Below are 24,193 nucleotides of genomic sequence, written 5' to 3'. Positions count from 1 at the left end.
CTCACCCCCTACACGGATTTCTCTATATTTAATATACAAAAGCCCACGCACCCACCCCTTTCTCCACGATACCATAGCGTGAAGTGTCGCTTCCCTAAGTTACTTACCTTCGAAACAATGTGTTCATATTCAAGATGGGGCTGTTGAAGAAATACGCCAATTTGAGATTGCTTAGGCCCTGGGGCCCCATGCAGCTCTACAGGCCGTATGCTAATTGATGGTGTAATATTATAGCAGGAGGGTCTTAGATGGTTGAAAGGCCAATCAGAGTACACATTTATTTTGGCTTTAGAGTCTGAATTCAGGCAATGTCCCAACACAAAGAGGACCAACATATCTCCAAAGATTAAAAATCAAAAAATTCAATATGAACATTGTGTGGATATTCTTCAATATTTTCCATAGGTCAAATGTGGAAGAAAAAAAAAACCACAAGCTTTACACAATAAAATATTATATTTATTAGTTCTAAACAACATGTCCGGGTAGGGTCTTATCTTGATTCATTCAAAATTATGTTTGAAAAGAAAAAAAAAAAGAAGAAAAAGGATTTAGAACATTTAATTTTGGCATTCAAATTGTATCACAACACTTAGGTCATATTAGAAACTCTAAAACATTTACATAAAAATAGGAGTTTTATAATTCGTGTGGATGTGGCATCCTGCTCGAGCCAATCTTCAATCACATTGTGTAATCCTGACCTAAAATTAAAAAGCAAAAACATACAAACAAAATGGTAGCGTGGTGTAATGTTGTTTAAAAGCACCAAACAATGCTGATCACCTATTTAATATGGTACACTTCCAAGAGATGTCAAAATACTTTCTCGTTCTTCTGCTGCTGGCATGTGTGGTGTCACTCCATCTCTTCTTCTTTTTGCCATAACCTCATTCTGACAACACAAGAATGGTACTATTACTTTGCATTAAACAGCTATATAGCTAATATTTTGGAGTTTGTTAAGCATGAAAATTACATTTATTTTTTAACCACAGTTAAGGAAGGGTTTTAACAATGAGATAGGAGGAGAATTAAACACGCTAACACCTTTATTATTGGGTCGGCTACCAAGGGAAAGGGTGAAATACTGAACCACAGAGCCTACCTCTGTAAAGGTCTCCCAATCTCGCCACTATTACTGATAATGTTTGAATGAATCACATAAATATTTACTGATGGATCCTACCAAGCCAATCCAAGAACACACAAATGGTCAGCTAAAGTAATAATAGGGTCCGGTAAATTTGTACAAGACCAACATGCATCTCAGCTGCTAGAAGGTAGCCCATCAGATATAAACATGCTCTATATATTATGACCACGGGTGCAATACTGTGTATCAAAATGCTTATAACAATGTGTCTGGCGCTATTCTCACACAAGCACAGGACCCAAAAAACTACTCATGAAACACTGAAGCGTGTGTTGAGTAATGCTCTTTTGACAAGATGTAACCCATGGAAATAGTAAAAACAATGTTTATCTATGTGAGCTGCAATAGCTGATAAAGTCATCATATCCGATGCCAGACAGGCTGAAAGTGAATATATTTTGCCGACGTAACATTTGAACTTACCCAAAACTTTCTGCAGTTCTTGTATTTGATAAAATAAAGCGTGCACATTTCTTTTCGGTACTGGTTATCATCCATGCATTTTGAAGAAGCACCGGATTCCTTAAAGATAAAGTGAACCGAGTTTTCGTTCGTACTCTGAAGCCCAAAAGGGAGGAACAGACACGCATACGTTTTGTATGTCTGTATACATTAGATGTTCACTGCAAATTTGTTGACTTTGGAATAATTGTCTAGCCAATCTACTTTCCTACCTTTGGTAAGTAATACATTGTATGTAATTCAACTAACCTTCAAACAGGGATTTAGGTCTCGGGCTCTCACTGCAGACATGTTTCTTTAAAAACTATAATACAGAGAAAAATTACAAGTTTAGAATTGAAACGTAAGAGCAGTACTTATCTGTAAAATATATGAAAAGCAGCACTTTGAACACTGCAAAGCATAAAAAAATGGTTGTCAATTCTAAGATAAAACCTTTTATTAATTTAGCACTGAACACACACACATACGCCACACCATAGTGTGAAGGCGAAACGACACACCAAACGAGATTTATTCACTAAAGAGAGACAAGCGGTTTCAACTGACTTTTCTATGCATTACAAAGTGTCAATCCCTGTGTGGTTCCGCTGCATAGAGCACTTGGCTGGCCCTGAACAGTGTATAGTTAAATACGCAAAATTTCTCCATCCTTTTTAACCTACTAACTTATGCGGGGCAGGCTGAGCCCTTTTGCTAAAGAAAGTGGTCAGTATTGACCCTTCATAATGAATAACACAACCTTCCAAATGTCCCGGCCAGCTCACCCGTTGGTGAATAAACCCCTATGTGTCGCAACCTGGAGTGCTTTCACCCCACTTGCTGTAGACTTATTTCTAGTTTAAGTACTAAAGGCTTATGTTCAAATTTAGTGACTAGCCTACAGAAGCTACCCCAGATGCTCCCCTAACATTAGAACACAATCCCAGTTCCCAAGGTTCCTCTCAAGCTAAAATCACAATATCATAAAAAATATGATGATTATCAAGGGATGAGTATATGTCATAACACAGAGTCTCTCGTGTAAGTTACAAAGCTTTTGGTAAGCTGCGCACCGTTGTTTCAGATAACATTATGTTCTTCCATTTCATTGTATTGAGCCAAGAGGTAAACTTAACTTAGTTTGGAAATGGATGAGATGATCACAAATTTAGAAGAAATACCAATGCATCAGCAACTACCTACATAAGCAAGCACAAGAAAAGTTCCTCAAGAAATAATAGAACATCTTACCCTTACCAAATAAAAATGCTAAACACTGACCGATAAGGTTTAGATCAGTCTTTTTATGAAGCTTATGCACTGATGCTCATGTCTCACGAGAGCGTTAATTACTCTGTACAGTGTAGATGTAATAATTCCATTAAAATATTGTTTCCTTAGAAAACATGAAAAAGTATCGTACAAATATCACGCATTCACTAGTTTGCCAGATACCTTAATGCATTATAAAAGGTCCAAGTTATAGTAACTGTCTGGACCGAAGACAATCATCAAACAAAATCAATGGCAAACTCCGCATTTGGTCCTCTAGCAGATATGAAACAAGAAAAAGAAAACAAATAAACAAACTTTGAATGAAAAGAAAAAAAAATAAGTCTGTGTCTCCTTGTCTGGGGCAAGCGGAAGAATATGAATGAGGATCTCAAAAAGGTTAGGCGGATAACAGGCGGAAATAGTTCAGATGTCCAAAACAATATTGGAAGTAGAGAAAACCCACTTCATTTAGAGATGTAATATTATGCTAGCATATCTGTAATCCCTATCTATACACACACGATCACGCATACATGATCACGCACCTAGAACGCGTGTTGTCTTATTTCACCTCCGTACAAGAGGTCATCTAGTTTTTACAAGATTGCACTTAATTGCATGACCCTATTTATTGGGCTGCAAAAACAAATGTTTCAAGGAAAAGGACTTCCTTAAGGACAAAAGCCAGTAAATGTTCTCATAAAGATGAGCATCATAAAAGAAGAACCTTATTCCACCTCTAACCCTAGTATTCTTCTAGAGCGATCAGCACTTGGCAGATGCGATGCTAAAAAACACAATCACCCCATGCGTACGCATCACATTGATACCAATTCATAAAAGACCACCCATTATAAGCACTTCAAAGAACACGACGCACGTTTTCCACCATTGGACCCTTTCAATAACGAAGAGGACTTCGTTATCCAGCGTCGTGGTACTTTATATCTAGGACAAGAGATTCATTCCAGAACACTCACATACCCAGAATACCAACATTACAGAAACGTTATCCACCGGTAGAAAATACTTTTTGGATGTCAAAAGAAAATGACAAGGTGGCACAGGGACAATAAAATGCCCATCACAGAATAAGAGGTATCTGACCTAGCAAGGTTTGGGAGCCCACCAGCTGATACTGTCTTTGAGAAAGACCCCGGAGAGGAAGCATTAAAGGTGACTGAGGCCACAAACCTAGAATATCATATAACCAGCTATCTCTGAGTTTCTTGATGCAGGCGGAGGAGTATAATAATACTTTGACGATCAGCGCCCCTGTCTCTTGAAGGAACTGATGACACCTCCTTAGTGTGCCAGTTCTGGCGTGTCATCCACGGCTGTACTGTAGGGGCAGCAGAAATTGTTAGCGCCGTTTAAACAAACTTAGAATAATATTATTTTTTATCACAGTTGGGCGTTAAAACTTGCACTACTTGGATGTGGAGTTACTGACGAAAAGGATAAAAGCCCTTTACACATATTCTTAATCCAGCCAAGAGGACCCCAACCAGCTTCATGCATAACACACACGATGCACACCTAATGTCACATCAAGATGAAACGTCACTCATTCCATGTGCAGCAACAGGAGGTAGGTCACCAGCAAACCAGATAAGTAACAAACAATGACGTCACTATCCCAATATTACACACTTATTTGCAGCTGGATCTAGGACTGGCACGCCGATAAACGTCATACCCACCCATCTAGAATTGCAATAAGTCTATGAAGCCCCCTCTGGCACTTGCTAGCCATGTGCTCCCGAATGCATGACCCTGGTAGACAGCAAGGACATGAGCCTGAGTGAAGGAGACATGTGCTAGCTCCACTCACGTAAGGAAGGCCACAGAGTACAGCCTAGGCGGAGGCACACTGTCAGCACACTCAGGCTGGGTCACTTTGTCTGGTTTTGTTGGTATTTAGCGCCTGCTGTTTGCAGGGACAGTGTCGGGGGTCCCGGAGGAGCTGTGCAGAGTACGGTCCGCACTCACGTCCCCGTTATGTCCTAGACCGAGCCGGGATAGAGGGGAGCTTTGCATACACTGGGCCGAGGTCACACTGCAGATAACCCCCTCTGCTCGGTCAGGAAGGTGACAATAATAACACCCTCACCAAAGCCGGACGACTCCAATTCGAAATACGTCAACTTCTAGCCTCACAACACTTTAAGTGGTATGACACACAAACATGCTAGTTAAGCACGGCCTCCAAAAGACGGACAGTCCTGTGAACGAATAGCGCCCACTTTGCGCTAAACTGACAGCTGCCTTTACCAGTCAGAGCGCGTCCCTCCCCCTTCATCTCCAAGCGGCAGCTCCCCCTCATCCAAGTACACTCATGGCGACTGACGCTGGCTCTTACCAATCAGCGTCCGACCCGGCGACCGGTTGTCCACTCCGTGACGAGAAAGCAGTTTGAGCGGCGTCTGTAAGGGCGGGACGTAGGAGGAGGAATAGGCGGGGCTTCGAGTGGGCGCGTCTCTCGCGGCAAGTTGGGCTGCATCGCAGCGCATACACTACAATGGCTGCTGGAGAGAGGGGAAAGCAAACAATTTCCAGGCCCGCAGCGTCCAGGCAAAAATATGGGAAAAAAATTATTAAAAAATCGGAAAGGCACCTAAACCCCGGAAATCGACCGTAGGAAGGATGTTAAGGCGCCCGCGGTGAGTTTGTGAGGGGTTTGGACCTGTGCAGCTACCCCAGAAGCATAAAAAATCAGGGTTATTTAAATTATGGGCAAGGGAGGGGGGAGAGAAGGAGGAGGAGGGGGAGAGAGGAGGAAAAAAGTTATTGCAAATCACCCTTTTCGCCTGTGCAAGGACTTTATGGGGTTAAACTTAAGGGTGCAAGATAATAAAGTTTAAGGGTGCAAGTTCCATTTTTGGGGGGCTGAGCTGCATTTTTTTAAATAATTTAATGAGCTGTCTGAAAATTCTGACAAATGTTTTTATTTATGTTTTTTTTTGTTGCATGTTTTATGTTTATATTTTTGGGGGGCGGTTGTAGGATTTGTGGATGTTTTACTTCAAACAGAGAGAAAAAAAAAAGTTGAGTGAGAAGTTTTAGTTTTTCTTTCTCCTAATATTGTGACAGCAGCATAGACTTGGGAGAGGAGGAGAGGGGGGAAGACATTAAAGCACAGGGAGCCTGTGCTTAAAAAAAGTGGATAAAATATTTTAAAAATCACCTTTTTACCCCAAAAGTCCCAAATTTCCCTCAAAGTTTGTGCAAGGGCTTTTAATTCACCCTGTGGACATTTGATGAAGAATTCTTGTTTTTTTGTATCATTTCTGACAACTTATTTGGGGCTGGATGTGTTACATTAGGGCTGCAATGAGTTTGCTGCATAGCCCCCCTCCTCCTCCTCCTCCTCCATGTGATTTTGGGGGGTCGCTATGAGATCAGTAACTGTCCCCCCCCATCCCCCATTTAAATGATTATGATTAGGGTGATTTGAAGCCTGATTTAGGTAGGGAGGGGGGCTGGTCGGGGAAGGGTGAGTGGGACAGCTTGTTGTCAGTATCATAAACAACCAAAATGGAGGGAGAACAGAGGCATAACTAAATAAAAAATACCCCAAAAAATGCTTAGAAATTCCCTGCTTTGCTCATCTGCCCTGGTGATCTCGGGATTAAAGGATCATGCCTTTTCTTAACGTCCCCTCTCCAGATCGGAGCCACCGGTGACTTAAGAGTTTTTTAATTAATTTTTTAAAACTTCTGAGGGTTATTCAGATCGCTAGAAAATTGCAAAACAGGGCTGCTGGAGGGGCTGTGCTTGGGCATTGGGGAAACCGATGGCTACAGTTAAAGTGTAGGGGGTTGATTTACTGTTTATTGCTTTTTTATTATTATGGATCAGCAGCTAAGGTACTTTCCATATGCATGGTTCTTATGTGAGAGCCAATGAAGGATGCAGTGAAGTGTTTAGAGGTGATCAGAACTGCCTGCCTTGAAGCTTTAAGTAGAATGGGGAACAGACACCCATAAAGATGTGTTTGCAGATGCATCTCTAGTTGCTGGATCGCTGATCTGTTGTATTTCTGTAGTTGGGGATGTGTGTGGCTCATCCTGAGCTCTTATATAGAGAACAATTGTTTGTTGGAAGAGGAGCATCCTTTAAGGTGTGATGACTTGGCACTCTATACAGTTCACCTGCTCTGATACAAAGCCACTTACTGTGTATTAGAGATGAGCTTGGATCCCTTGTATAGAGCAGGGATGCATCTTTCATGGCATGCTTGGGAAGGAGATGGTGCTGCTGCTCCTTCTGAGTCTGTTCCACGTGGGATCAGGACACAGAATGTGGATCTGCATCCACAGAAAATATATTCTCTTTATCTGTGTCCTAGGAGGCTGCCTCTGAACTAAAACTCAATAGAAACCAATTAATGTGCAGTGGTTTCAAAAGGGGGGGTAAAGTTTGATTAAAAAAATATATATAATGCATTTATTTATGTAAAATTATTATGTATTGAACTACTTTGGTTTTCTTTTGTAGTGAAAAATTTATATATATGTCTTGATCTTGTGTTGAATTATTTTTATGTGATACATATATATATAAATGATATAAATAAACAAAAGGCTTTGTGCAAAAATGTATTGTGCAGTGGGCTCAATTAGTGGGGCTGTAAGAAGCATTTTGTAGTAATTATATTGGTTCATTTTAAATAATAATGCTGTTATTATTAAATGCAATTAATATAAATGTCAACTGTCATGTGTGAAGCATGTGCTTGTTTAGGGTACAATTAAAATCCATTTTATTTTTTTGGAAAAAGTACTAAATTAGAAATAAAATAAAATGCAAGACTAGTCAGATAATGTTATTTTGCCTTGTATTCCAAAGAACAAAAAACTGTGCAAACTAATAGCTGTAAACATATTTTTCCTTTTGAAATCATGCAAAACCTGTAGCATTTGACCCTTATACAGACAACCTGGTTGCCTAACTCACTTGTTTGTCCATTAGACATCTGCACACCTTATACTATATATATAACTAGCATCTTTTTCTGAAATGTATTACATCTAAACCATTTAGCTCCAGAAGGTGGTGTAATAACCCATTGCTGATTGAGACAAGTCCCTACATGCAAGTTAACTTTTTAAAACTCTGCATTTCATGTCCCCTTTACTAAAAGGGTTAAGTTTGTTTGTACTCTGGAAACCTAGGCATGCACACAAAATGTTGTTTTCATATCTTTTAGTAAAGCACCATCCCTGCATAGTTTTCTTGAAATAAAGTTCAGTAGAAATGTTTCATGCTTCTTTTATTCTGCAGAGTTTTGTTTTCTTCCATTTATACATAAAGGGCACTCGTTCTGATCTTGTATTACAAAATTAACCATCTAATAATTATAAAGTGCCTCTGGATTGTCTCCTGACCTGTAAGCAATATAGAAAGTGGCTACCTTTTAATAAACAAAAAATAAAAGTATTTTATAACTATCGCTTAAAGAAGATGAGCGAAGTCCATTAAAGCAAAATCAGATCACTGTTTATCAGCAATCGATTAAACCCTTTTCAACATATTATGTACGGGCCAACCTAATATTCAATGCAATACAATGGGGACTCTGCTAACTGATTTCAATAATCTTCAAATGGGTCAGTTGGCATCTTAGTTTGTAAAATGAATTTTCATGATTTCAGAAATTGTATCTGAGAAATTGGATTAACATTTTTGTGGATTTTTTTTTGTCTTGTAACTTAATGATAAAGCTAATGCAGGCTTATGCTTAATAAGATTATATTTATATGGCTGACTGTAGGGGCTTTGAATTCTGTTCAGTGCCTTTCCATCCTGTTATCTGCTCATTTGTGTCTGATGGTGGTTCCCTACTCATAGGTTCCTGCCATAAGCCTCCCTTAAATGCCAGTTATGTCATCAGTCTCGTTTTGATTGGTTTATTTTAAAGTAAAACCCAACGTAAGGTCAGCTGGGGAGAGATGAATTGCACGCTCACAGGTGGATACCTTTTTTCCAAGAATACAACTGCAGAAGGCTTATCTTGTTTCACAGTTGCCTCCTATCTAGCATCGCTGTCAATATACTGCCCAAATGTTAACCTGAATCATCTAGGTTGTGTGTCTGTGTGTGTGTGTGTGGCTACCATCTTCATTTTGTACTTCTGTGTTGTCTGTAGCCAAGAGTTCTAAATTAGAAATTGCTATTTTGTAGGATTTCTATCATTTGTAAAAATAATTTAAAAAAATAAATTATTCCCCAATCTTGTGATTCACAGATTCCCATAATTTCCCTTCGCATGTTCAACTGTTTAATCTAATGTAATTATCTGCTTTTAAACAATGAACATTCATATTGCACCATTTCTGTATTAAACTTCTCAATTTGTCTTAACCCTTCAGAGTCCAGGTATTAAGTTTTAACCTACTGTAGTTTATGGATATAGAAAAATCAAATTTTACCCTTCAGTCTAAAAAAAAATAATTAAAAAATCAATGAATTCTTCACATGGGCATATGCTTTGCACGAATTGTGTGTTTTAAATACTGTTGGGCCTATTTCAATAAACGTTAATTATAAAGGTTGTGAACGTAAATGTGCAATAACATCTAAAAGGGTAAATTTATGATCATTTATGAATAGTAAAACTATTTTAGGTATAATGGCGAAATCACAAAACGAAGCTTTCATTAATGGTTTTTAATAGAACATTGGTTTTACAATTTAGTTGTGTTACATAGTTACCCAATGTATATATAAATTAAATATATATTTTTATTTTTTTAAATGTATTTAATCGTTATTATAGATGGAATATTAACATGTTTATTGGCTGTGTTGGGTATTTACTTGTAGTTCCCCCCCCCCAATATATTGATAAAAGATCAGGTTTACATTTCTTTGGTTGTTGGCAAAATATTCCACAAACCCCATACGCCAAAATCATAGTTTTCTTGTAGCTAGTTGTATATTTCATTTACTATAGTAAGAGAAAACACTTTGATACATTGGTGAACAAGTGATATGTGGTAAGATACTTTGTTTCTTATGTTTTTGTTCTGAAAATATTTCATGAATCCTGCTAGATAGTCCTGTTGCTAATTACAGTTTCTTGAAAGAATAGAAGTAACACTGACATAGTTTAAAGTTGAAAAAATATTTGAGAGATAGATTTTGATATAATGTTTTGTAATCTGCAACATATTCTACTTTCTTGTATTTGTTATATACAGCTATATAGTGTGTGTGCATTGGGGGTATTTAAATTCACATTTCAATTTTATTTTCAGTTTATTTGCACGGCTCAGGCTCTGATATTGTTCGTTCAAATTCCTATTTAGAAGAAACTGCAGAGCCGCTTTAAACTATATGCTTTTGTGAACTTGGTTATTACATGAACCCTTTCATATATTTATGTCGAGCTTCATTGGTCCTTGGGTGTAAATGCAAAAACAAAGTATTGTGATTTGTGCCAATACCTCTTAATTACACGAACATTTAGCTTTTTACCTTTTATCTACCTATTGTATTGGACTTGATAAAGCTGCTATTGAATATGTATCCTAAAAACTAAATGTTAGTCCTAAATGATGTATTTCCATAAACCACTATTTTTTTTTTTAATTAATTTTTGCATTCCATTTCTATAATAAATACACCAAATAGGTCAAGGGGTTCTAGGCATAAACCTACATTTGTTTTTCTGCTGTCAACAGTAGAAGTTGTAATCTAAAGAAGAAAGCAGCACCACCCATAAGCACGTGCTGATATTTATCACAGTGCCTTTTGGAAGGAGGGCTTCCTTTTCATATTGGATTGTGAAGATTATAATGTGCTCCCCCCCCATGAGTCTCCATGTCACAGTATTGTGGCCACTATCTCATTGGTGTTAGGGCAGCGTGTGAGGTCATACTAGTGACTCTGTTGGGAATATGAACCTATAGTATTAGCAGTCAGTCTGTAACCTGACTCCAGCAAACATGGCAGATCCCATGAACAAGGAGGAGATGCTGTGCTGCTATAGAAAGAACACAACAGAAATCTCATGCTACATGAAGTGCTCTTAATAGTACAGTTTCTAATGAAATTCTAGATCACAGAGATGCTTAGATGACGGATCCAAGTAGAAACTGTCTGAGCAGCTCCTACATTTTCTGTAACCAGTTCCGTTCTTTAGTTGGTTTCTCTGCGCAGTTCCGGGACTTGCTTGTGACATATTAAATATATTAAGGTGTCGTTTGTTTAAAACAATTAAGTCTTATTGAAACTGAATTTGAAAATGTTGCATGTACATGTATTTTTTGTTATTTTATGTCATTGTGTAATAATATTGATCGTAACTATTTGTATTCTGTGGATTTGTGAATGTGTTCCTGGGGGACACAGGTTTCTTCTTGAAACGCTTGTGTTTTAATGATAGTGTTAATTTTAGCCTTTCGAATGCCTATGCCGTGTATGTTATAGAAAATACATTTGACTAGTGCTATTTCATATTAAAGTAAGCAAAACTAATTTTGGTATGTTTAAAATATTATCTATATATAATATATTCTCCATATCCAACATAACTATAGTACAGCAATGATTATTTTAATTGAAAAGCTATGTGTTAAGTTTGTGGATATCATGTCTGACCTTCTCTTTTCATGTTTGCATTAAAGCTTGTGGGTTGTTTTCCCCAAATTATACATTTTACGGTGGTATTTGTGAAAATATGCTTAGGTATAAGCATTTGATTTGTTTTCAAAAAAACAAACAAACCTGTTTACAACGAGAGCCGCTTTCTTAAATTGGCACGGCTGTATGATTATCCCCCCAATTAAATTATCTCCCTTTCATTGTTAATTTGCTGTCTGGTTTAGGCAGGGTGGTGGAGGAGAATAGAGAAAAGTTGAGGGCAGGAAATCGAATAATCTAACCACCTTTAGCAGCAAATCTTCTCTTCTTCACAGAGAAAAACTTTTAAACTATAGATTTATAAAACCATTACATTGACGATCACAAAGTACAAACTAACTTTGGTAAATCGAGTTATGACCATTTAGTGCTGTTTGCTTAAAAAGGTAGTTTTTTGTTTTCTTTATCTTGTTCCTTATTTTGCTTATTGGGGAATGAAGCTACCATTGCATCAGTATTGACTGTTAACTTGTCTGAGGATGACCCATGAATTCGGATTAACAAAGTTTTATAGACATATATTGCCTATGGCAGGGAGGGGCTGGATATTTTCAGATATTAGTTTCTATTGCAATGGTTCAAATGCCAGGCAATACACTTTTAGGAACCATGGTTCCAACAAAATATCAGCAGCTGATAAATATATTGCACTATAATCTTGTGTGCTATCCATGATAACTTCTCATGTGACTTGTGGCAGCTCCAGTGTACCTCCAACTGATTGATGAATGGAAGATTATCTGTTCTTTCATATAGACCTTTTTGGCCACCTAACCCTGGCTAAGGAGAAACTCACCAAGTTTCCGTTATGTTGATTATCTAAGCCGTTCTAAATATTCAATAAAAATATAACCACAATGATTCTGCGAGCTTATGGCGTTTCCTCAGATATTGTTAATATTACCGAACTGGTTACCAAGTGAACATTTTTGAGCCAACATACCTTGTGTTGCTGAGTAGTCTACTTTCTAAAGGTGTTTTTTTTTTTTTTTTTCTTACTATTATTTTACCTGTTTATCTTGCGCTGCCAGTTGTATATTATGGTATATTTGATGCTGGGGATTAGAGAGAAGCAGGAAAAATAAATCCAGCAAACTGTGTGAACTACTGTTTTTTTTTTGTTTTTTTTTTTTTAAGGTATCTCTTCAGTTTTTACTTGGACAGTATACATGAAAAAATTAGCTTTAAAATCCTCACCCGTTATTTCCTCTTGTTATGCTACTAGTAGTAGGGGTTTGTCTCATTTAGAGAAATTGCTCATTGGTAAAATGTCACTGAGAAGCACATTTCTGGTATTTGCATGTAAATGTAAGACTAATTCTCCTAGAACCAACATTTGGCAGCTATTGTTGCATATTATTGGTGGTACACTATATGGTGTAGATCTTGAGTTTTTCATAATGTTGTAGTAATAACAGAAATGCAAACTTATGACTTCCGAGCAGAGAACAGAAATTTCTACTTGATGTTAAAATACATTTAAAATGTAAATACATTTGAATTATATCATTAAGTTTCTCAGACCATCCTAAATGAAAGCCAGTGGATGTAAAAGCAGGACCATTGGTGGTCCTTGTGGACACTTGAGAGCCAGCATTTGATATATTTCACTTCTACAAACCCTAAGTGTCAAACACAATAAATTAAGTAAAAAATATGGCTTTACATGTTAACATAATACTACAGAACACTATTTAAAATCATGTTTAAACATTAGTATGACTTATTAACTAAATATTTTGATTGTCTACATAGCTACTGAGCCACTGCCCTTCAAAAGGGTTCCATGGTCAGTGAGACACGTGTGAAGACTGCTCAATAAGGAATCTGGTTATTTCAATGAAGCAAAATATTTTCCCTTTCTAACGGATTAATATAGGGCATCGAGTTAACTTGGAGTCTTATTTCCAATAAAATAAGCAATTATGCAAGTAAAAAGAAAAAGTGAATGCAGTTATTAAAATTTTTGAGTACACAGTTTTGTGGTGGAGCCATGTGCTGTTTATGGATCATTGGTAACAAGTTACCATATCGTATCACATCGCCACAAAATGTGAACCTTATGAAAATCACTGAATACCTAAAATACATGTATTTTGAATGAGTACTCTCCCAGCAGCCTTGACTAATTTTGCTCTTGTTTCTCACTAATGAAAAATGATTGACTGAGTACAGGCCAACAGTTGTACACCCCTCATTTTTGTAAATATTTTATTATATCTCTTCATGTGACAACACTGAAGAAATGACGCTCTGCTACATTGTAAAGTAGTGAGTGTACAGCCTGTATAACAGTGTAAATTTCCTGTCTCCTCAAAATAACTCAACACACAGCCATTAATGTCTAAACCTTGGCAACAAAAGTGAGTACACCCCTAAATTGGGCCCAATTAGCCATTTCCCCTCCCTGGTGTCATGTGACTTGTTAGTGTTACAAGGTCTCAGGTGTGAATGGGGAGCAGGTGTGTTAAATTTGGTGTTATTGCACTCACACTCTCTCATACTGGTCATTAGAAGTTTAACACGGCACCTCATGGCAAACAACTCCGAGGATCTGAAAAAAAAGAATTGTTGCTCTACATAAAGATGCCCTAGGCTATAAGAAGATTGCCAAGACCTTGCAGCACGGTGGGCAAGACCATACAGCGGTTTCACAGAACAGGTTCCACTCAGAAGTCATATCCAGACTTCTATCTATTTTGTCTTTGGGAAATAGACGTATGAGTGCTGCCAGCATTGCTGCAGAGGTTGAAGGGGTTGGGGGTCAGCCTGCAAAAAGTTTGCTGAAGACAAGCAGACTACGGACATGGATTACTGGAACCATGTCCTGTGGTCCAATGAGACCAAGATAAACTTATCTGGTTCCGATGGTGTCAAGCGTGTGTGGCAGCAACCAGGTGGGGAGTACAAAGATAAGTGCGTCTTGCCTACAGTCAAGCATCGTGGTGGGAGTGTCATGGTCAAGGCCTGCACTGGGAGCTACAGTTTATTGAAGGAACCATGAATGCCAATATGTACTGTGACATACTGAAGCAGAGCATGATCCCCTCCCTTTGGAGACTGGGCCGCAGGGCAGTATTCCAACATAACAACCCCAAACACACCTCTGAGACGACCACTACCTTGCTAAAGAAGCTGAGGGCAAAGTTGATTGACTGTCCAAGCATGTCTTTAGACCTAAACCCTATTGAGCATCTGTGGGGCATCCTCAAACGGTGGGGGAGCGCAAGGTTTCTAACATCCACCACCTCTGTGATGTAGTCATGGACGAGTGCAAGAGGACTCTGTTGGCAATCTATGAAGCTCTGGTGAACTCCATGCCCAAGAGGGTTAAGGCAGTGCTGGAAAATAATGGTGGCCACACAATATTGACACCATGGGCCTAATTTGGACATTTCCACTTGTGGAAAGTGGAAAAGTGGGTGTACTCACTTTTGCAGCCAAGGTTTAGACATTAATGGCTGCGTGTTGTTATTTTTAAGGGAACAGGAAATGTACACTGTTATACAGGCTGTCCACTCACTACTTTACATTGTAGCAGAGTATCATTTCTTCAGTGTTGTCACATGAAGAAATATTTGAAAAATATTTACAGAAAAGTGAGGGTTGTACTCTTTCGTGAGAGACTGTACATGCATATAATGTGCTAATATTTTTTTGTTTTTAGTATAATGCCATAAATGTACCCATAAGTTTCCATCCTGTGCAGGCATTTTTTTCTTTTTATGTGAAAATGTTATCGCTGTTGACATGGTCCTGGTAGCTGACATTGCCTTTATTAAGTCTCTCCAACAAGCTACATAGTGCTGTTTATTGTGTTTTTAACAGGCATTGAAGTCTTTTTTTTTTTTTTTTTTACGTCCATAAAATCGGTGAACATCCCTTTTTTAAAATGCTCTGTGAGCCCTTTAAAAAAAGATACTCTTATCTACAATGACTGCTTCATTTCAGTAAACCCTTTAGGTTGTGTGTGGTCTGCTACAGCTTGGTGCTCAACCACCTGGCACCCAAAGGCTTTAAATATGCCATTAGCATGTATTTGTGAGGAGGGGGTGTTTTGCAGAAAATGACCAATTACCTACCATTCACAAGAATGACAAGCGACTAAGAAGTGTAGGTCATTTAAGAAACTGACTCCACTTGGAATGCTATGCAGAGACAGCTGTTGCATGGTCCTTTTACTAAACCCAATTTAAAGGCACAGTACCATGAAAATGTGCATTCAAATATAATGCAGTATAGTATGTATTGTTCTTCAACCCTTAATGTCTTCTAAACTGCATATAAATCTCACTTTGAGAGAAGTCCTATAGTAGAAGTGTGTATATATGTATGTGTATATATATATATATATATATATATATATATATATATATATATATATATATATTATACATGCGCACACAAATATTAAATAGTATTTGGTGTACTGCTGTTTAAGATAGCGTTGGGGAACATTGAGAGTACTTGGTTTTTAGCTGTTGATAAACAAAAATGACAATCGAAAAGCACAAGCAACAGATGGTTAAGAAATGTAGTTATACTAGAAGGTTTGATTGCTACAGCTCCTGGTTAGATGTTACCGAGAATATATATGCACACATGACTCTAGGTTTTAAGGTTCTGTTTTTTGGGGGGGGGTTTTTTGGTTTTTTTCCTTTCAATATATCCTTTTGAAGAATAACAGGCTGGGTTATGGTTGCATTTAAATCACAACATTTTACTGGTTAAAGCAATTCAGTCACTAAAATCCATTTCTCTTTCCCTCTCACTATTTTCCATCATATTTGAATGATGATTGTATTGTTTGACCATGTCAAAAGTTGTAACATGCTTCCTCTACGCCAGGGGCGTCCAAGTTTTTTCTGCAGTGGGCCACTTCATCAGAATTGTATACGTGCGCGGGCCGCACTCATTTTTCACTGTGAGAAAATATGGCCTTTAATAAGAAATGCAGATTAAAAAAAAAAGTAAATGACATAAAACCTTTACTTTTCCTCTCACGGATTTCTGGGCCTAGAAAGTTTTGTGACTATAAATTCAGGATTCAGTACTGGCTGACTTGGCATGATAGGAGTGGGGTTGTTAACAGCAATCACAGTCCCATCATGCCTAGGTTCCACCACTTAGACATCCATGCTATCACACGCACACACATTAATTCATTCACAGATTCATTCCCTCAATCAGGCATACTCATTCAAACACCCTCCCCCACCCCCTTACCTGCACTACAGCTCTCTCAATGCCGATCACAGACTTCAGCAGGGGGCGCGGCCTCCCTTGTTCTCCCCGCAGAGGAGGGAGGACTGGAGCAGAGAATAGACCCTCCCACAAGTAAGCAGCAAGGCTCTTGTGATCCTGGCTGCCGATCTCACGCAGCACCTCGAGGTCCCGCGGGCTGCATGTTGGACGCCCCTGCTCTACACTGTTGTAGCACAACAGAGTCAATTTCTATGTAAAGAAGCTTATAAGAAAGTCCTTGTCATCTGTTTTTCAAACATTCCTTCCAGCGACAGTTGAGCGAGCATTAGAAGTGGTGAACAAGATGCTGTTTTCATCCTCTTGATTCCCATTGCACTTATCATGCACAAGAGCCACCTTTCTTACAAATATTCAACTCACTGGAAGAAAGAATATCATGAGCCAATATTGCGTATTAATTGGGGTATGACTATGCCGTATTGTAACACATATTGGTTTATTTGCTATAGGAAGAATTGTCAGGAGAGTTGTGGTTGAACCGCCTCATTCACTATTGAAAGGGCAGTAGATGCTCATCGGCGCTTGCTCTTCAAAAAGAGTCATGAAGTTAAGTTAAAACACAGCTCGGCTTGCAAAAAAACTGTTTCTTTGCTCTTTCGTATTTTTTTTTGTAGTTTTCACCAGCACGCCGACACTAGTTACATAGAAAGGACTTGCCTTAATCAGAGCACGGATAGAATGCGATCTTGCATTGCCAGGCGCAGGACAGTCAACACTGGTATGTATTTAGCGGTAGTATCGGTTTATTTGGGTGCTTAGAGGGAATAGATAAATGGACAGTGAATAGTAAATATTTAGTTATTTAGGAACTCTTTAATTTAATCTTATTGGCGTTCCTATTTCAATAAGGGCTTGTTTGAGAAGGGGTAGTCCCTCTACAAGGATAGATAGAGATTCTGCTTTTTTGTTCTATGAAACTGACTAGTAGTTGTAAATCCTACGGTATGTAGGATGCAGTAGCAAAAAGAGTTAATTTGGCCAGATCCCCACCAATATGTGGAGGGGGGGTTTAGCTAATTTACCTCCAGTTCTTTATTTCAGTCTATATCGTGTTCTGTTTTTGAAGACTACTTGAAGCAGATTCCAGTGTGATTAATTGTAGCCACAGCCTCAAATGGTCTTGTTCCACCAAGGAAGTTAAAGTACCTGCCAACCTCTGGACCCTTGAGAAGTGAGCGTATCAGAAGTCCACCTCATGGTCCACACTCTTCCTGCTCCAGAATTGCTTATTCATGTTTATAACTCCACGTTTGTGAAAGATGGGAGGCTTTGCAAGGTTAATGTGACAAGTAAGACGAGCTCAAGGAATTGAGTTTTGACACCTTTTTCATTGGGCCCATTACTCTAAGCCAAAACTGGTACACTATGGGGGGGGGACAGACATCAAGACAATCCATTTTTTCAAGGAATAGATTGAATTATGGTAGTCCACCTTTAACAACTGTGGGATTTATTCATCAAATTGAAAATTGCCGTTTAAACACTGGCGTTAGGAATAGTAGCTAGCGTCGGTTGTGTATGTGGAGTACTGCTGAGCCCTGAAGTTCTGTCGTAAGAGAAACCTTGATGCTTTACGGCCTAAAACGAAAAAGTGGATGTGATGCGACTCTTGCAGCGTCACCGAGGTGTGTTTAGCACCTTCAATTCATTTCACCATCGTGGGACTGGTTTTGTGTTGTATTTGCCTAGGAGGCCGTGTATGATACATTACATTGTTTTTGGACGTCATCTTGTTAATCTTTGATGGGAATATATTGTTTGTGTATGTATATATATATATGAAAATGCACATGATTCTTCAAATCAAAACCTACAATTCTTATTACATCTTTTGACAGCAATTAAGATAGTTCTGGCCAGACATTGGAGAACCTCAGACCTATCATCGCTGAAAGAAATAATAGCAAAAAACAATACCTCGTATGAGTCAATAACACACTAATTTAGAACAGTCATTATTGGTAATTTTCAGTGGGCAATGGAATCCTAACAATGCTGTCTGTAACTGTTAATGTCTTAATTGTAATATTGTATATTTGTATGTTTTTTGTACTTTTGTAAAAAAAAAAAAAAAAAAATGCACAGGATTCATTCATGAGTATTTCTACTATTGATTATTTCTTGTTTGGTGACAGTCCCTTTTAGTCTTTAGCTTTTTTTTTGTTTATATTAAGTGAATGTACAAACATCTTTACCTCCTTCAAATTCATAGCTCTTCATGAGGCATATTAGCAGCACACAAGCCTTTGTGCAGAACAAGTTTTGAGACAAGAATTTTTTCAGTACTTTGCAATGCACTACTTGTATGCATAGTCTAAACCTGTTGATGACCCTTTTTTTCATTTACATGACAATAAGTATAGCAAATCGATCTCTATTTGCGACAGTGGAATTTATCACTTCCCCCCCCCCCCTTTTCTTTTAGAACTTCAAAAATGGAACGTTATACAGTTTGGTCTCCTCCACAAAGTACAAGCGGGACTGGTTAAGACCACAATTTGAAACAAAAGGCTATTGGATAAACATAAGGTGTGTGTAAAACTGTATTTCCATGTTACTTTGTTTTATTTAAACTTTGTAATTTTCCCTTGTTCTTATCAACAGTGATGTCCATATATTTGTGTTTGAATATCTTCTTTTGAGGGGAAAAAACATTGACTAATGTTCTGTTGCCATGAAGACTTTTGCTTTCCATCCATAAAAATATTTGTTTTTAACAAATTTGCTTTTGTGCACCAAGCATATATAAGTATATTTTCTTTCATCTTATTTTGTTTTATAAACCAGCTTACATCATTTTTATTTTCTTTTTCCAGTCCCCTTTTGAATTTTTCCCCCCGACCACATGGAACTTGCGAAGCCACTTAAAGCTCTGTCACTTAGTGGATTTGGGCAGTTGCCAAGTGTCCAACAAGAAGGCCTGGTTTAGAGTGCGATGGCCACGGTCATTCACGGTGATCTGTCAGAAGTAAGAGATACCCAGAAAGTCCCTTCAGGGAAGCGCAAGCGTGGTGAAACCAAACCAAGAAAAAACTTCCCCTGCAATCTGTGTGACAAAGCGTTTAACAGTGTCGAAAAATTAAAGGTTCATTCATACACTCACACGGGTGAAAGGCCCTACAAGTGTACACAGCAAGACTGCCCCAAGGCTTTTGTTTCTAAATACAAATTACTAAGGTATTCCACTCCTGTTTTTATCTTACTTTACAACCTATCTTATCTTGTTTCTATCTAGGAAATTGGACGGAAGATTGGAATTCTTTCCAATTTCTTTTTAACTCTGTCATTTTAAATTTGTTTTTATTTACTCTGTATGAATCTCTGGTGTTCCTTTAGCTGAAAATTAAGAATTAAGGTACAAGCGTTTTAAACAATGGCCTCAAAAATGTAATTAGTGGAACTGTCACTTTTCCAAATGCTACATTTTAAACTTATCCGTAAGACTCTATTTGAATCATCGTTTTCAAATGTAAAGGCTCATTCTTGCTGCTAGTTATAATCTTTAATATTGCAACTAGATGAAGATTTTATATTTAGAATAGTAACCTGTCAGATTAGTAAAACGGCTGTATCAGAACTGAGTTTTATTATTTATTTTATTTTTTATTTTATTTAACTAAACAGTAATATTAAATAACATACATGTTCTTGTATTTGTTTAAACCTCAGTGTTTATTAACCAAAAAATATCTTTAAAAAAAGTGGCTCTTGCTGAGTCACCTTTGAACTATAATGCATCTTAAATGGGAAAACTATTTAAGTAGACTTTTTTCTTTAAAAACATTCCATTAAAATATAAAATCTAATATCAATAAATAAAAATCCATTTTTTTAATCCACCCTGCATCACACTCCTAATAGGATTTACATTTCTTTAAAATTGTTATGTTGGATAGAGCAGTGATATCCACATCCTGTTATCCATATGTGTAGAACACCTCATCTGTTAGATTACACAAACCTGGTAAATTTTAGGTTGTGCACTTGAATCACCCCACACCCATGTTTGTGTGGAATCTCATACTGATATTCATACCTGGGAACTCCTGGGTTTCGACTACCCTGAGTTTACCCTTGCAGGACACGGCCAAGCCTGCCCACTGACCCTTACAAAAAAAATACTGCAGTTTTTTTGGACATGAAAAAACTGCAATACTGCACATTTACTGCACTTTTACTGCATTTGTACTTCACTGTACTGCAGTTATTTTTTTACGGAAGTACAAATGCAATAAAGCTGCAGCACATTGAAGTAAAACTGTAGGTTTGCAATATAAAAAAGTGCAGTAAATGTGCAGTAATACTGCAGTACAGTGAAGTACAAAAGCAGTAAATGTGCAGTATTGCAGTTTTTTCATGTCCAAAAAACTGCAGTAATTTTTCGTAAGGGGACGTCCAAGCCACCCCACTGATATTGTGGGAAACACCCCCATTTAAAGGGAAAATGGGCAGGGAGTGGGGCATGCGTCTCCTGGAGCTCTCTGGGTCAATCCCGGCGAGTTCCCAGGTATGCTGATACTGCACACTGAAATATCTGGCAGCCTACAGAAGTTCCCAATGGTGTGTTGTGTTATGCAGCTAGAAGATGGGCAGTGAGTTATGCATCCCCACACACAGTGGTCTTGGTTGGTCTAACACCCACTCATATGAACACTAAACACTTATCTACACACACTCTCCCAGGTTCCTGTAACCCTAGATTTATTCCGACACGCACAGGCACATGCAAATACCACACACACAAAACTCTTGCTCTCTTTTTGTAGTTAGTACTGTCTGTGTGAGCCGCTCACTTCTACTGCAGAGTCACATAACAATTGTTTGACTACTCTGTTACGACGTGTCTGGGAGTAGGTTTTCCCCTGTACAATAGACAGCCCTGGGTAGATCTGATTATTTCAGTTTGAGTGAAGGGGGTCAGAACACATGTTTTCTTGTGGGAGGCCTGGACAATTTGTAGTTTTGTAATAGCTACATCTAGGGGACAAACTTAAAATAGCTTACACTTTGCCTAGGGAAATTTTGTATTTATTTGTTTTTAGGATAAGTTAAGCTGGCAAATTGTCTAGTTGTAATAATAGAAATAAACCCAGAATAACTTTAAAAGTATTTAAAAGTAACAATCTGTGTTTTTTTTTTTTTGTTTTTTAAATCTCCCAGTCCTTGGTAGTTTGGATGTACTTACAATAAAACATAATCCAACTGTATGTACATGCTTAGGCACTTTCCGTAGTGTATAACAGTAATTGTGTTCATCTAAATGCACCACTTCTTTCTTCCTGGTTGAAATAATTTTCATTTATATTTGTATTTAAAGGCATATGGCTACTCATTCTCCAGAGAAAACCCACAAGTGTAACTATTGTGAGAAAATGTTTCACCGTAAAGATCACTTAAAGAATCACCTCCATACCCATGATCCCAATAAAGAAGCATTCAAATGTGAAGAATGTGGAAAAAACTACAACACCAAACTTGGTTTTAAACGTCATTTGGCTTTGCACGCTGCAACAAGTGGAGACCTTACTTGCAAAGTATGCTTGCAGACTTTTGAAAGCACAGCAGTGCTACTCGAGCACCTGAAAACTCATGCAGGAAAATCCGCCAGTGGTGTTAAAGAGAAAAAGCACCAATGTGAGCATTGTGATCGACGCTTTTACACGCGCAAGGATGTCCGCAGACACATGGTAGTGCACACTGGGAGAAAAGACTTCCTTTGTCAGTATTGTGCACAGAGATTTGGGCGTAAGGATCATCTAACTCGTCATATGAAGAAAAGTCATAATCAAGAACTGCTAAAAGTCAAAACTGAACCCATGGACCTCTTGGATCACTTCACCTGCAGTGTTCCAATTAAAGATGAGCTGCTTCCTGTGATGTCATTACCTGCAAATGAGTTGACATCAAAGCCATTCACAAATAGTTTGCAGCTGAACCTCTACAACACACACATTCAGTCCATGCAGAGTTCTTCAACTACACACCAAATGGTTGCACCACCATTGTCTTTGGGCATGACATGCCCCTTGGACATGGATCCTGTCCATCCTTCTCACCAGCTTTCTCTGAAATACCCACTTAATTCTACCTCATATGCACTGTCAATGTCTGAGAAAGAACAACCATTGAAAGGGGAAATAGAAAGTTACCTAATGGAATTGCAAAGTGGCATGCCACCTTCCTCCCAAGACTCCCCATCAAACGCCTCAAAATTAGGATTAGATCCACAAGTAGTACCATTAGATGATGGTACTGATGGAGCATCTCTTTCAAAAAGTTCTGCTATTAGTGAACCTCTTAATCCATCTTCGTTAGACTTTAATCAGTTGTTCAACTTTATACCTTCCAATGGTCCTCCGTACAACGCTCCTGTATCGGTTGGAAATTTAGGTATGGACTACTCTCAAGAGGATGCCCATTCTTCAATGGCACAGCTCCCACCACAACCACAGGATCCTCAAGACCCTAGCAATAATATGTGTTTTGGATCTCTACACTCGTTGTCCTCTGCTTTCACAAGCAGTTTAAATACCACCACCACATTGCCACGGTTTCATCAAGCTTTCCAGTGAGAGTTGATATGAGATTAGCATAGATAGCTTATTTTACTCTTAGTGCCAATGAAAGACTTTGAAACACCTTTTGATAGTTTTAGGAATAACAATCTCATTAAGCCAGTACATTTTTAGCTCTTCACTTTTTTTTTTTTTATATAAATCTTCATAATTGTTTACCTTATTTTTGCAACGTATTTGCATTTTCCACTGCCATCCGTTTTTAAAGTTAATTCCCGTGAAATTAACTCACGCTGTCAATTTCATTGATCAAACATATCAGTCAACATCTGGTTTTAAGAGAGAATATCTTTATCATAGATTTTATATATAAAGAAAAATCTACCTAATTGGCGGAATTTTGTAGAACTCTCAAGTGCACCAAACCTTTATTTAAAATGTAATTTTGCATTTGGCTTACTTAGTTCTATTATAGCCTGTAGGAGTTTCAATTGAGATAAATTGGTAGCACTTTCTATATAAATGAATATGTATTTTGTTTCAGTTTGGCATAATATTCTAATCCCTAGTGTATGATTTTATTAACCTTTTTTTTGTGTTCCGTTACTTTAATTCTAAAAAAAAAAAACAAGCGGTAAATCCATTCCTTTTAGACATGGCATGATGCTTATATTAATGAACTACTCCATATGTGCCTTCTATATGCCAGTGTAAACTATAAATATATGCGTATTATATAGGTGGATATCTGTTTTAATGGCGTTATACTGCCATGCAACGGATCGAAGCTGTCAGCACTTGCAAAATATGTCCTTGGTGAGGAATTCTTCACATTACCAAGATTTTTTCCAAATAGGAGTCTTGGGCGTTAAGCAAAAGAATATTGTTT

At 37.9% G+C, this 24,193-nt stretch overlaps 2 protein-coding genes across 5 annotated transcripts; one reads left to right on the top strand and one right to left on the bottom strand.

Moving 5' to 3' along the window:
- Nucleotides 1–437: 437 nt before the first annotated feature.
- CHCHD7 (coiled-coil-helix-coiled-coil-helix domain containing 7) lies at nucleotides 438–5,075 on the bottom strand. 4 transcript variants are annotated; one of them, XM_053465980.1, is made up of 6 exons: nucleotides 4,989–5,071; nucleotides 4,153–4,217; nucleotides 1,868–1,924; nucleotides 1,580–1,678; nucleotides 787–895; nucleotides 438–704 (listed from the first exon to the last, which is right to left on the bottom strand). In XM_053465980.1, the coding sequence occupies exons 3-5, from the start codon at nucleotides 1,907–1,909 to the stop codon at nucleotides 791–793; spliced, it is 246 nt and encodes an 81-aa protein (XP_053321955.1). In that variant the 5' UTR covers nucleotides 1,910–1,924; nucleotides 4,153–4,217; nucleotides 4,989–5,071; the 3' UTR covers nucleotides 438–704; nucleotides 787–790. The 4 variants fall into 4 exon arrangements, with proteins under 4 accessions (XP_053321955.1, XP_053321957.1, XP_053321956.1 ...); XM_053465982.1 differs by lacking the exon at nucleotides 4,153–4,217 and having other exon boundaries at nucleotides 1,868–1,922; nucleotides 4,989–5,075; XM_053465981.1 differs by having other exon boundaries at nucleotides 438–895; nucleotides 4,989–5,072.
- An 80-nt stretch (nucleotides 5,076–5,155) lies between these two features.
- On the top strand, nucleotides 5,156–24,030 carry PLAG1 (PLAG1 zinc finger). Its single transcript, XM_053465971.1, has 4 exons — nucleotides 5,156–5,538; nucleotides 19,215–19,318; nucleotides 19,606–19,966; nucleotides 22,107–24,030. Exons 3-4 carry the CDS (start codon nucleotides 19,725–19,727, stop codon nucleotides 23,359–23,361), a joined length of 1,497 nt encoding a protein of 498 aa, XP_053321946.1. The 5' UTR covers nucleotides 5,156–5,538; nucleotides 19,215–19,318; nucleotides 19,606–19,724; the 3' UTR covers nucleotides 23,362–24,030.
- The last annotated feature ends 163 nt before the right edge of the window (nucleotides 24,031–24,193 follow it).

Source organism: Spea bombifrons, chromosome 5 (genome assembly GCF_027358695.1).
Source record: "Spea bombifrons isolate aSpeBom1 chromosome 5, aSpeBom1.2.pri, whole genome shotgun sequence".
In the NCBI taxonomy this organism is placed as follows: Eukaryota; Metazoa; Chordata; class Amphibia; order Anura; family Pelobatidae; genus Spea; species Spea bombifrons.
The sequence above is the reverse complement of the archived record's forward strand: the minus strand, read 5'-3'. Positions and strand labels throughout refer to the sequence as shown.